This window comes from Linepithema humile, chromosome 3 (assembly GCF_040581485.1).
Source record: "Linepithema humile isolate Giens D197 chromosome 3, Lhum_UNIL_v1.0, whole genome shotgun sequence".
Classification (NCBI taxonomy): domain Eukaryota; kingdom Metazoa; phylum Arthropoda; class Insecta; order Hymenoptera; family Formicidae; genus Linepithema; species Linepithema humile.
This window is the reverse complement of record NC_090130.1, coordinates 3510007-3522592: the sequence shown is the minus strand read 5'-3', so window position 1 is coordinate 3522592 and position 12586 is coordinate 3510007. Positions and strand designations below refer to the sequence as shown.

Below are 12586 nucleotides of genomic sequence, written 5' to 3'. Positions count from 1 at the left end.
TTGCACAAACACCTAAGGAACTAAAATATTATAGGCGTTAATTCATAAATTAACGTAACAAAAATTTCAAATTGCTATTACCAATTCCTAGACTGATGTTTTCATTGATATTTTTTTGTTCAATAAAAAGTCTATTAAGTTCTATTAAGTCTTAAAGACCTACAATTTATTAACTATATATTTGCATAAAATCTCAAAATCGCAACGACGTTCGCATCAGTGGTCATTAATTAATTGTTGTTTTCATAGTCAATTTGCTCTCGAAATATTAGTTTGCTCGCGCCTACTTGAGAAACGATTTGCCTGCCAGGAATGATTAACTACTCGCAGCGTGATAGGCTCTCTCTTCGATATTCACGATACCTTAGTAGAGTGGTGTTAACCCTAATTTTACTGTCTATTAACATCCATTATCTTATTGTGAGAATAAAGTAACGTATACAGTGTGTCCTAAATCTAGCGAATCATCTTTTATCTATACCTTTTCTGTTAAATTTCCAATAGATTTTTGATTAACAGCATCAATTTTCCGCTCAACATCCTCAATTAATAATAATCAAAACTTTTTTTATTTAATATCTGCAATAAAACGCAAAATCTTTTTAAAACAATAGTTCTATCCTTTGGTAATTGTGAAATTACTCTTAAATTACTAAAATGACGATACAATAACGCGCGTTAATTAAACGTAAATTTTATGTTAATATTATACAGTATTTTCTACCATTTTCAGCAATGCTAATTTATCCTGCGTAAATATCTCGCGAACATGGCACTTGGAGTAGAAGAAATTCTTTCATTTGATATTACCGTTGCATTTGATCTCAATGTTTAACAAAAGCGGCCTGTATAATTATTGACGCAAGTAGATTGACGTCTCTAACATTTGTTGAAGCATTAATGAGCAATCAGTAACGTCACAATTATATCTATCTTTTTCACCAAATAATCAGGGCTGATGAACGAGCTCATTTATCGTGCCATGTAATTACGCATAATAATTGCGACGATTGCGCCATTCTCTCATAGGCGTCACAATTTCATAAATTTTAACTAACCAATTTGCAAACTATATCTCCACTTTTCATTGATTAAAAATCATTTAAAATTAGGATGCATAAATTCTTAAAAATAAACTGTTAAAGTATAAACGGCATTTGTATGTCAAAATACAATTTCTAAAACTCTTGTTGTCGCGCAATGATAGATTCTATGCAGCATTTTTTAAATAAATATTATTATACAAAATATTGACTTTTCCCCATTGTTTTGAATTTTAATTAATATAGTATTTCAGTTATAATTAGATTTATTATCTGCCAAATATTTTCGAAAATTTGTTGACCGATAGTTAAAAAGAGGAATAACAACTGCGTTCGTGCTTGGAATAAATTAGATGAATTGTATCAGAAAGTTCATTAATTGCTTTTTGGTATGCGTGCAATATTTGCCACTCGGTTGTCAGTGAGTTTACTGGCAAAGTCAACTGCCGCGCGCTATGCGCACATTATTTCTCGAATTATGATATTCCGCGAGATACGAATCTCGAGATAGAAAAATCGGCAGGAGGAATAACGCCCGACCCGGTTCGTAGCGAGCGCGAACGCGGTGCAGCACAGGGTCGTAAAAATGAATTATTGTATTCGGAATTATCGGCGTTGTATCGACCGCGAATGCGTGCGCGCGTTATTTCCGCTGACCGAAATCGAATTTATCGAGATTTCGAGGCTGACAGGATACAGATCGACATGAAGAGTCGCAAAACGTTACCGTTAATTGCGTCATTGAACGCATATATTTGCTGAAATTTTTTTAACTGTTCGATACTGGACGACGTACTCTGCATACGCTCCAATTCAATTTTTATCCAGGTTCTCTCGAAATTAAATAGAGCGTAACGTTTTGCAACTTGTTTAAATCCTCTGATAATTTTTGCCTTATCTAAATTTCACGTTCGTTTTAATTTCAAAGGGTCTGAGATTTGCAGTGGGCGGACGGTGGTAAGAAAGGCAATCTGGCGCGTAAAATAATCGTACACTTCCTATTCCAGCGAGCTGGCGACTTCATAGAAATTAATGCGATTGCGCGCAGACACCGCGGTGGTGCAATTGCGTTTAAAGAGCATTTATTCTGCGCGAGCCTGTTTTTCTCCCCCGAGACCCGGCAATGAATTATACCTCATCTCAGCGGCATGATGGTACTGTTAGCTGTATTAAGAAAATTGTTTATAGGCAAAATACCGGCGGTACAGCGACAAGAACGGCTATATTGTGCCTGTAAAAGTGTGTGCGCGCCACCGCGTGTGTCCGTCGTGTGTGGGGTGCTGGTTAAGCGAAGCACGTGTTTTTCTTCGCAAAACGAACAGAAAATGCGGGAACACCTGTTACCTGCGTGATGCATTATTTCGCGATACTACCCGCGTCACTCTGGAATACGGAAAGAAGACGACTCGCTCGACGACTCTTGTCCTCGTCCGTCGGGCGTGTATTTTCGGGCAAAACAAAATCGATCGAGCGCAAGAAGAACACGCCCTTGCGTCCGACGGCTTTAATTTCAATTTCAGAGTATTCTCAAAAGGCTTTGCGGAGTGCGCGGTATAATTCGGTTACGTCGATACTTGTCAAGAAACAAATATTTCCTCGATACAATCGCCAATTTGTCATACGAAATTGTATTTCGCGTTCGCTGTGCGTAATTTAGTCCTATAGCTTGTACGAAACACTTTTTATTGCATTCAGCAAAATGGAAAATTTTTTTCTCTCTTTCTTTGATTCTAGCCTATTCTCAATTTATTTTTCCAACTGTGACACACACTCAACAACGTAAACAAATTTATCCGAGAAACGCAATAATTAAATAATTGATCTTTATGAATAATGAAAAATAGTGCATTATATGATTTAACGAAGAGAAAAAATCATTTATTATACGTATAGTATTTTTTTAAATGCTTTATTAATAGTGCACGTTGCAGGATGAAAAATGGTATTTGATAGAGGGAGAAAAATATGAATAAGCAAACCGATATATGCACCGCATATTGGTCCTTTTTGCTAAACGACACTGTTCAAACAAACGAACGTTCGATTAAACAATACTCAGATAAACGACCCGTTAAACGATGTTGCCACAGTAGTGAATATAGCGTAACATTAAAAAATAACATCGAGATGGACAATATCGTTCTCAAACTAAAGGTTTATTAAAATAGCTCCGTTAAAATAAAATAAAATTTAGCATTTTGTTATTTATTGATATATCCTGCAATTTTTCCAACTGTTTACTATTCGAAAACTATGAATAGTTCAACAATAGTGAAACTACTATACATAGCGAATAATGTGAATACGAATGCGACAGTTAAACCCACGAACAACATCATGATTATGAATTTTTAAAATGTCTCTATGCCGTCGAAACAAGTACATCGAGGCAGGTTTACACACCGAATAGCAAACGTTCATATATTGGTTCTGTGTGTTAATTAGTCACTTCGCTGCAAATTATTGGCACGTCGAAAAGCCGATGAAACTACAGGCAGTTTCGACAATTTGAACCACGTTTCCATTTTCAGTTACTTACGCACACATAACGAGGACACGCACGAATCCGCCACGATTGTCAATAAAAGCTCGATTATTGCATCGTGCAAATATTATGCCTTTTTATTGAACGTGCTCCGGAACATTTAATGTGTATCATTTATGTTATTAATGCGCGATCAAAGATTTACATCTATTGTTACGATCAATTTGCTTTTAAAGTTTGCTCCGAAATTATCAAAATTTAATGTTTCAAACCATGTTTAACGCCAAAGTGGTCGCGTTATCGTTATTGCCAATTAGTGTTTTTCACTTCACGATAATTCTATCCTTCAGCTACACATATTTACCGATATGAGATATACAAAATCGTATAGATACGTTTCTAGATAAAAAATTGTTTAAAATAAGAAAAGCTGCCATCACCGAGTGAATCATTAATTGGAAAACAATGTTTCGGTAACGAGAGCGCGATGTAGTGAAAAATGCTAAAATTCGAAAATAATCATTTTGAATATATAAATACGGAGCAATGTATATTGATTGTGAAAATATTGTTAGAAAATATTAGTTCCCCGAATATTCGAGGTTATCCGAAAATGTACGGGAAAGTTATAATCGGAATTCGAGAGATGTATTATATGTGAAACAGAGTATACAGAATATTCCATTTAACTTCACCGCCTAAAATATCTTTGTCGTTTCCAATGGAAAAATTCTTATAATCTCGAATATTTTGACTAATAAAATCTCAAAAACGACGACATTTCGAAGCAACGCATTTTCGAATCTTTCTAACTTCGAATTAATGTCATTCCTAGCGATTTCTCGAAATTCTGTGTCATCTCGCCTATTTTGGGTGTATGAAATCTCGGAGTGATGATATTCCGAGATAACGCGTTTTCGCATATTTTACCGCATTTTTTCGTTGCGTTTCCTTTTTTGGGACCTCGCGTTTCGCTCATCTCGCAAACGTAACGCTCGTTAACGGCGACCTACATCGACACGACGCATTAGCAAACACGCCTATAGTACCATGCTCGCGCGATTTCATGATGTTGTTGAAATCATGTATACAGTGGTCCGCGAAGAATTACAAATACTTGGCGAGTGGAATGTAGAAATAACTCTGAATAAAAAATATTACATCGTACAGATGTTAACGCATGTTAATATATATTTAAATTTTTAAGAGTTTGACCCTGTTTAAAATAGAATATAGAATAACAAAGTATCTGTTTCCTGTCGGCTCACCCTGTACAGAGATGTGCCGAAACTTGTAACATTACCGCGTACAACAACGTCATAAATAATGGCACGTTACGGCCGCTACATGCGTATTTGTCGTCACTCGTCCAAACGCGTTGTCCGACCCGCACGATCATGGGACGAGGCACGAGTCTGGGACGCAGGCCTTACGGTAATAAGTGTATCACGCATAAACCGCGTAAATCGGAACTGGTTCCCCCCGTGGAGACCGTTCCCGTTCGTCATTCATGCGGACGCGTGCGCGCAAATAAATACGCGCGCGGGGACACGCGAAAGCGCGGCGAGTGTATACGAGCGAGTGTACGCACCGACAAGAGAGATGCAAGACGGGCTTGTAAAGAGGGCATGGAAGGGAAAAGAGAGGAAGAAGAGCGGCACTCTGGAGCAGCACTTAAGGATAATAAACTACCGCGACAGCGCGAAGGAAGGGGTGGTGCGACATCTTTCGCGACGTACGTACCGGGGCGGCAGATCTTCCGAAATTGATCGTGCTTCGCGCAACGCGCATACTCTCATTACGCGACCAGCAGCGTGACAATAAATGGATTTTTCCCGATGTGGAAAAGAAAAATGACGATGAATATGCGCTTTTCGGCGCGAGAAGCACACGCCTCGATACGCTTTCGCGCGATGTTTCCTTTTTTCACGGATGTTTCTTTAGGGATACAGTACCTCTTTTTGAGCGATATGCGAACCCCATTGTGCGAAGCCCTAAGATACTCGCGTTAAATATCATTGAAATTATTAAAGATAGAATAGAACAGTTGATATAATAATAAAAATGATATGTTAATGTAACAGTAATAACAGTAATAATTAATTATCACATGTAATAGTTATTTGCATAGATAATTAATTAATTTGCGATAAATTCGCGTAGATAATTAATTTATCGTTTGATTCGCAAAAGTTATGGAAATTTATTGAATGTGATCTTTTCAATTATCTTTTTTTCTCTACGCTTTTTGATAATTTCGATTTATTCTTTCTCATAAATCGAACATACTGGCAATACTCATATTGCTCGCGCGAATAGTTTTTTGCCATAAAAATTCCCACATGTATCGTTATAAAACGACGTATCGACGTGCCGTTTTCGGCACTCCTGACATGCGAACGTCAACACGGGGGAGCTCTCGATTATCCGCGACGGCCCAAAGGTCGAATCACGAGCTTAACACAAAATAACGTTGCATATAGACTACAAATCACCGAGCAGTATGCACCATTTCGCGAGTGCGAGTGACGTCTGGTTGGCGCCGATCAAGAGATCGCCCTGGGCGACCCTGAGAGAGACTATCGAGATATTCGGACATCGAGGCTCTCGTACGGACAGCCTCTTCGCTCGAGAGGAGCGATCACCGTACCATGTTCACATATACACGCGCGCATACATGCATGAGGATATGATTCGGTGAATTCAATTCTGGTTGCTGTAAATACGGAAGGAATGTACCTTACGCGGCATTCAACTTTCGTTTCGTGTTTATTATTCGTGATAGACGAGTTCACGTTGCGGCTATACATCGCGAATAACGGCCACTTTTACACACACAGTGTTGAAAAAAAAAAAAAAAAAACAGTCGCGACTAGATGTGTACTATTATACCGTGCGTGCAACGTATTTTGATACAGATTGGAGATAGTGGTCGAGTTCGATTATTGCAAGTGACATATTTACGAACGTCGAACTCACCGAAAAAACCACCCTCGTTTCCGCGTCGTATGCATCCGTACCGCATACACGACACGCACGCACACACACGCACGCACACACACACACACTCACATATCTACGTTTGCACGCAGTAGGACGCAGCACGCACAGGGCGATCGACGCGCGGGTGATCGCATCGACGGCTCGTGCCTGCTTCAAATTTGATTTGCACTCACTCACCGATGCGCCCAAGTCGATGGGTTGTCAGCGGGGGCGGCGAAGGATGGTGAGATCCGGAGCACGCCTAGGGGAGACGACGCCGCGCCTGATAAATCCACCGTCCGTGGCCACCGAGGGTTCCCAGCGTCGGCAGCGGCAGCGCGACAACGCACACTCGACAATGGGCTGCACACATAGAAGTAGTGGTACACACTGGCTGTTGGCACTTGTGATCCGCACGCACTATTCACCGCGAACTTCAGAGAGAAAAGATGATGCTCGATAGAAGCCGCGCGGTCAAACAACGGCGATGATTCTAATTACGATTGCGAATGCGATTGCGGCTACGGCTTACGGCGATGATGCGATTCGCACGATTAAATACCTCGGTTTTTCGTTCGTTCGCACCCGCGCGTCGATGCAGGAGCGATTGACAACGACGAGGGGGAGGAGGGTGCGCGTTGGAAGCCTCCTATAACGCGGGCCACACAGTGGCCATTACACTCGCCGTCGCGACGAGCGGAGGAGAGAGCGTGTTTTGTTTCTTTTTTTTTCTCTCCTTTTCGTTTAGAGACACGACGCGACGAGAGTCTATCCGCTGCGAGGTCGTAGAAGCGACTGCTCTCGGGAGACTGGCGGCGCAGCCCGATCGACCAATCGCGCTCTAGCTTTCACCGAGCGCCATCTTGCCCCTACCTAAGCACAAAGAGGCTGCCAACCGAGCGACTGCGGAAACGAACGACCGTCGGCGGCTCGCCGCCGTTTCCACCCCTGCGATCGACGTGCGTTTTGCGGCTTCGCTCCTTCGTCGGTGCCCTAACTTTCGATACGGGGTTTTATGGCAAGATTAAGAACGAGGCGAACAGCTCGCTTATATTTCAAGAATTGTATTTCGCTTGCAATCGATCGACATATCTTCGCTGAACGATTGTCCCAAATAACGATTGTTTTGCAAAAAAAGGGGGAGCGCCTGATAAATCTTTATTAGGCCTTCATTTATGCGTAACACAGATATATTCTAGATATGTCATAAATGTCGCTATATCCCCTAAATAGGCATGATTTTCCTACCGTCACAAATCATATTTAGATATCTATTGACATACATCATGATTGGCTGTAGCAAGAAAAATATTGAATCGTTACATATGAAATGTCGTATTCTATAGATCTTAATTTGACGGAATGCTTTTATAAAGAAAATATTTTCTAATTAAATATCATATTAATGTGACACGATTCTTTTATAAAAATATGCTTTAATTTTTACATTTTTACAATTATTTTAAGCTGCAATAAAAATGTGAAAATATTTAAAAAATTGAAATTGTTATCCACAATTCTGAACCGAATATGTTACAGAAACAATTTGTAGTATAAATTTGACATTTACCATAACATTCAAGATATGAAGCCGCTAACGTATTTTATTTTCCGCTTTTAAACTTCTTACACTCAATTGAAATAAAATTATACAAATAACTTTTTCATTAATTTATTAAACAGCACAATCTTTATTTATCGTTAAACATTGTGATCAAGATATGACAAATATCGATCATTTATCGTTTATTTGTAACTGTTCAGCGTGAATATAAATAAACACAAAAAAATTTTAAAAACCTTGTATAAAAACGCATTTAATAATTATTAAGTCTTAACCCACAAACAGCGATTTCACAGATTATCATCTTTGTATATTTTCCTTAAAAGTACCTACACCTTCTATCTACTTTCCATTTATTAACTCATGTCTTTTTTCATTTTTTGCAAATAACCACGGCGGTTTAACAAACCGCACGTTAAAGAAAAAAAAGTAAGACGTGCTACTTAAGGGATTTATGAGTGTATAGTTGGAGTGACACTTTGGGACACTTTTTGTTTCGCAAGTAACCCGCAATGATTTATTGTCACATAAATCGTAGAACGATACTTCTTTTGATGCATTTGTCAAGAAAACAATTATCTTCAAATTGATTATAAAAGTTATAATTAAAAAAGCATATTCATGATTTTGGGCAAAATTATATATTCTAATGGCGGATTTATAAATTTGTTTTTAATCGAAATGATGAGTCCTCAAATTCGTGGTTAAATGCTCAATCTCATAATCCCAATGTGTCAATAATCCGATAATATATATCCGTGTACTAATTAGTATCGAATTATCGAGATTGCTTCGTATTGATAGTATCAATTTGATAGCCCGTTGATAAATCTACGTTTATGAGTTTTTTTATATATCACGGTGGAAATTGAAATTCCAAAGAACATGTCGTAACTTACGTATTTATATAAATATGATGGATGTCCCATTTTCCCTATCCTTTCGCCACTTTCGATTTTCCACCTCATAGGAATCAAATTTTCCATGTTTCAGCTTTTCCGCACTTGTATAGATAATCTTCCTACGGTTACATCAAATTTCAATTTTTTATTTTATACCAATGTGAATAAAGGGATGAACATCATATATTTATCAGACGTTTATTAATATTGATACGTCTGTCGCAATATTGAACCATTTATTATTCAGCGTTAATTTATAACTCGTATTGTATAACCAAAATGATTGAAGAGACACTTTTTGTTTAAACAATCTCTGTAATTTTGCCAAATCAATACATATGATAGAATCAATAATAATTATAATAAATGCACTACTAATGCAGTTGCCAAAACAGAAATGTTATATAAATCATTATGATAATTTATACATAGAAAAACAATTTAAAGACAATTTTTTGCCAGTAAAAATATATATTAAGAGTTATCATCGTTTATTTTATTTTCTTATTTTTGACACTGTTTAATTAATTAACAATTTTTTATTTAGATTCATTTTAGCAACTTAATCGTAGTTTTTTGTTCTAATATTCCTCTTTAAAATATAAACAAAGAAAATTTATAAGTTAGACCAACGTGTAACTGATGTAACTGGTCCGCACATCATATAAGCACTTTGGGAACAATTTGAATTGAGTTTAGATTCGAATTGTACAGTTTGTTATATAATTATAATAATATTAGCAATTGTACCAACAGCAATTGCAATCTTACTGAATACTAGCCTACTTTTGTAAACGTATTATAGTTACAATCACACTAATTGTTAGTTTTACAAATACTAATTGCAAATTGAATTTTTCTACTACAAAGAAAAAATGGAAAATAGAGAAAAAGTTTTTTTAAATTTCAAATAAATGGTTTAATTATGCAACTATGTAACTTGCGCAATTTTGCGTTAACGTTAGCTGTTTAATTGCCAACAACGTTGAAATCCGGGCGTTATATCATAGATTTAACCTAAATCAGAAGTCGGATTTTACAAACGCGAATTGGAATTCGCGAAATCAAGCCGCAGTTTTTAAAAATTCCGTATAAAACGAATACTGGACTGCAATATATCGGAGTTTTTGCATTCGCAATTACAAGCTATTGTTTCATAGTACAAAAAAATAACGTTAAAGCACTGTACGATTATAAATCGTTATTGATATGCGGCATACAGAACATATAATTTTGTTAAAATGTTTTAATTTAATTGATTAACTAATTAATTAATTAATCACTTATATTGTACAATTTGTTCTATTCAATTTTACTTTATATATTTTTATAATTTGTTTATAACCAAATTTTTCTCTCTCTTTCTTTTCATCCCTATATTATTAATATATTGATATAATTAATGCATTTATTACCTTCAACTTCTTACAATTCTGTTTCTTCTTTTGTTATACTTCAAATCTAAATATTTTAAATAAAAAATGTACGTGAAAATAGTAAGCAAAATTGCAAATATATTATATCAAGCGTTAGAAAGGCATTGGAGAATACAGTCAGCGCCATCTCCACATGAAACTCTATCGTACAGTCGGTAAAAAATAGAGAAAGGGAGTTATCATCTGCTACTCTCCTCACGTGGCAGTCAAAGTATGCAAGCATAGATTTTGTGGTTATGTTTTACAGTGTCTAAATAATAACACGAGTTAACGATGACATTATTCATATAATAAATCCGATTATTAGTTTTCATCAGATAGACGACAAAGAAATTCATCCATAGACCCAAGTGTTGTGAAAATATTTTTGTGGAAACAATTTGCAAGAGAGAATGGATAAAGTGAATGACAAGAAAACTTTGACGGAGAACGAGCGTTTAGAGCTTGCTGCTAAATTGGATGCCGAATTGGACGAGTACATAAGTACCTTGGAAAAGAAGAGCTATACGGAAGGATGGCCGGAGGACAAATGGCAAGAGGAAATGGAGAAACATCCATTCTTCATGAAGAAGGCACCAGAACCTGGCGACGAACTGTCTCCTCTCATGGAGGGATTGCAACAACTTAAATATGGGAAGGATGAGAATACTCCTGAAGGTACATTATTCTTTGATAGACACAAAGCGTTTGCTATCATTAATGCAAAATATTTGCTATGTTTGCTATTTGTGTAGACTACATCATATTGCGTATAAATGCTTGCCTCTAACAAAACACTATTTTTTTTTGTATAGAATTAGCAAACAATTACAAAGAGGATGGAAATTTTAATTATAAATATAAAAAATATCGTCTCGCTATTCTTAGTTACACAGAAGGCATAAAAACTAAATGTAAAGATGATGATTTGATGGCTCAGCTTTACAATAACAGAGCTGCAGCACACTTCATGTTGCAAAATTACAGGTAGATCGATTTTCTAAAGAGTTATATTGACTGATTAATATACTTTATGTATTTTATATAATAAATATTGTGTAACAAAAATTATAGATCGTGTTTAAATGATTGTAAAATGGCTTTAAAATTAAAACCAGAATATCCAAAGGCTTTAAACCGAGCTGCGACTTGCAGCTTTCATATTAAAGATTATGACCAGTGTATAGATTTATGTGACGAATTTCTTGATCAGAGTCCAACTGATAAAGCAATAATGCAATTAAGATCTGATGCTGAAATTGCACAAGTAAGTGTTAATATTGATAGATGTAAATATAAAATAAAGATAGGAACACCTGAGCTAAATTCTTAATTCGAAATACAGGGATGTTCAGAAAGAGACAAAAGAAAACAGGACAAGTTAGAAGAGAAATTGAATAAAGAGGACGAGAAATTGATAGAAACAATTTTGAAAAAAGGTATTAATTTAGAATTTACAAATGAAGGAAAGCTGGAATTGAAAGATCTGGAACCTCAAGTGCCACAAATAGCGCAAAATAGAGTACACTTTGACGAGAAGAATAAGCTTGTATGGCCAGTGATGATTTTATATCCAGAAACACATCAAACTGATATGATACAAAATTTTCACGAAGATACATTGTACGTTTTTTATATATTAAAATACATTACATCCTATATATCTATTGCACTATTAAAATATTGTATTGTTTTCAAATTGTTCATAGGTTAATAGAAGAATTAATAGAACTGTTTAAAGAGCCTCCTGAATGGGATACGAAACATCGTTATACTGTCGAAAATATAAACGTATATTTCGAAGGCAAAAATAAATGTTCCCTTCATAAAGTAGATATCCAACTCACATTGGATAAAATCTTACAAAACAAACAGTGAGCAATTTTGATTATTTATTTTTAAGTAAAATTATTTTTAAGTAAAATATAAGTCAAAGAGAATTAACTTATTTTTAATGCTATTTTTAATGCTAATATATTTCAGATTCGTAGTTCGCGGTGGTACTCCGGCTTTCTTCATATTCGTAAAATCCAGTGAAGCGGAGAAACGTTTTTTAGAAAATTATTAAATCTCTGTATTATGTATATATTACACGTGTCATGTATATAAATAAAATTTACAATCAGCGTTGTGTAATGTTTAAATATTGTCACACAATATCTTTTTTATAATAAATATGTAATCTAGATTTATTT

General features: G+C 36.0%; 2 protein-coding genes across 4 annotated transcripts in view; one reads left to right on the top strand and one right to left on the bottom strand.

The window, feature by feature from the left end:
• Positions 1 to 7472, bottom strand: part of LOC105676557 (uncharacterized) — a 120506-nt gene extending 113034 nt beyond the window's left edge. For all 3 annotated transcript variants that reach the window (XM_012374562.2, XM_012374561.2, XM_067351354.1), the window contains exon 1: positions 6709 to 7472. The gene's annotated coding sequence lies outside the window, so the exon portion shown is untranslated. The remainder of the gene's footprint in view (positions 1 to 6708) is intronic.
• Positions 7473 to 10584: 3112 nt separating this feature from the next.
• Positions 10585 to 12535, top strand: Dpit47 (DNA polymerase interacting tpr containing protein of 47kD). The gene is made up of 6 exons (XM_067351378.1): positions 10585 to 11069; positions 11207 to 11378; positions 11466 to 11658; positions 11737 to 12014; positions 12101 to 12265; positions 12375 to 12535. The coding sequence occupies exons 1-6, from the start codon at positions 10805 to 10807 to the stop codon at positions 12457 to 12459; spliced, it is 1158 nt and encodes a 385-aa protein (XP_067207479.1). The 5' UTR covers positions 10585 to 10804; the 3' UTR covers positions 12460 to 12535.
• The last annotated feature ends 51 nt before the right edge of the window (positions 12536 to 12586 follow it).

Bases quoted from the DNA above. Each gene is read 5' to 3' on its own strand.
- Dpit47 (XM_067351378.1), top strand. From the start codon at position 10,805: ATGGATAAAGTGAATGACAAGAAAACTTTGACGGAGAACGAGCGTTTA. The intron at 11,070-11,206 runs GTACATTATTCT...TTTTTTGTATAG, and splicing joins GGATGAGAATACTCCTGAAG to AATTAGCAAACAATTACAAA. The intron at 11,659-11,736 runs GTAAGTGTTAAT...TTCGAAATACAG, and splicing joins CTGATGCTGAAATTGCACAA to GGATGTTCAGAAAGAGACAA.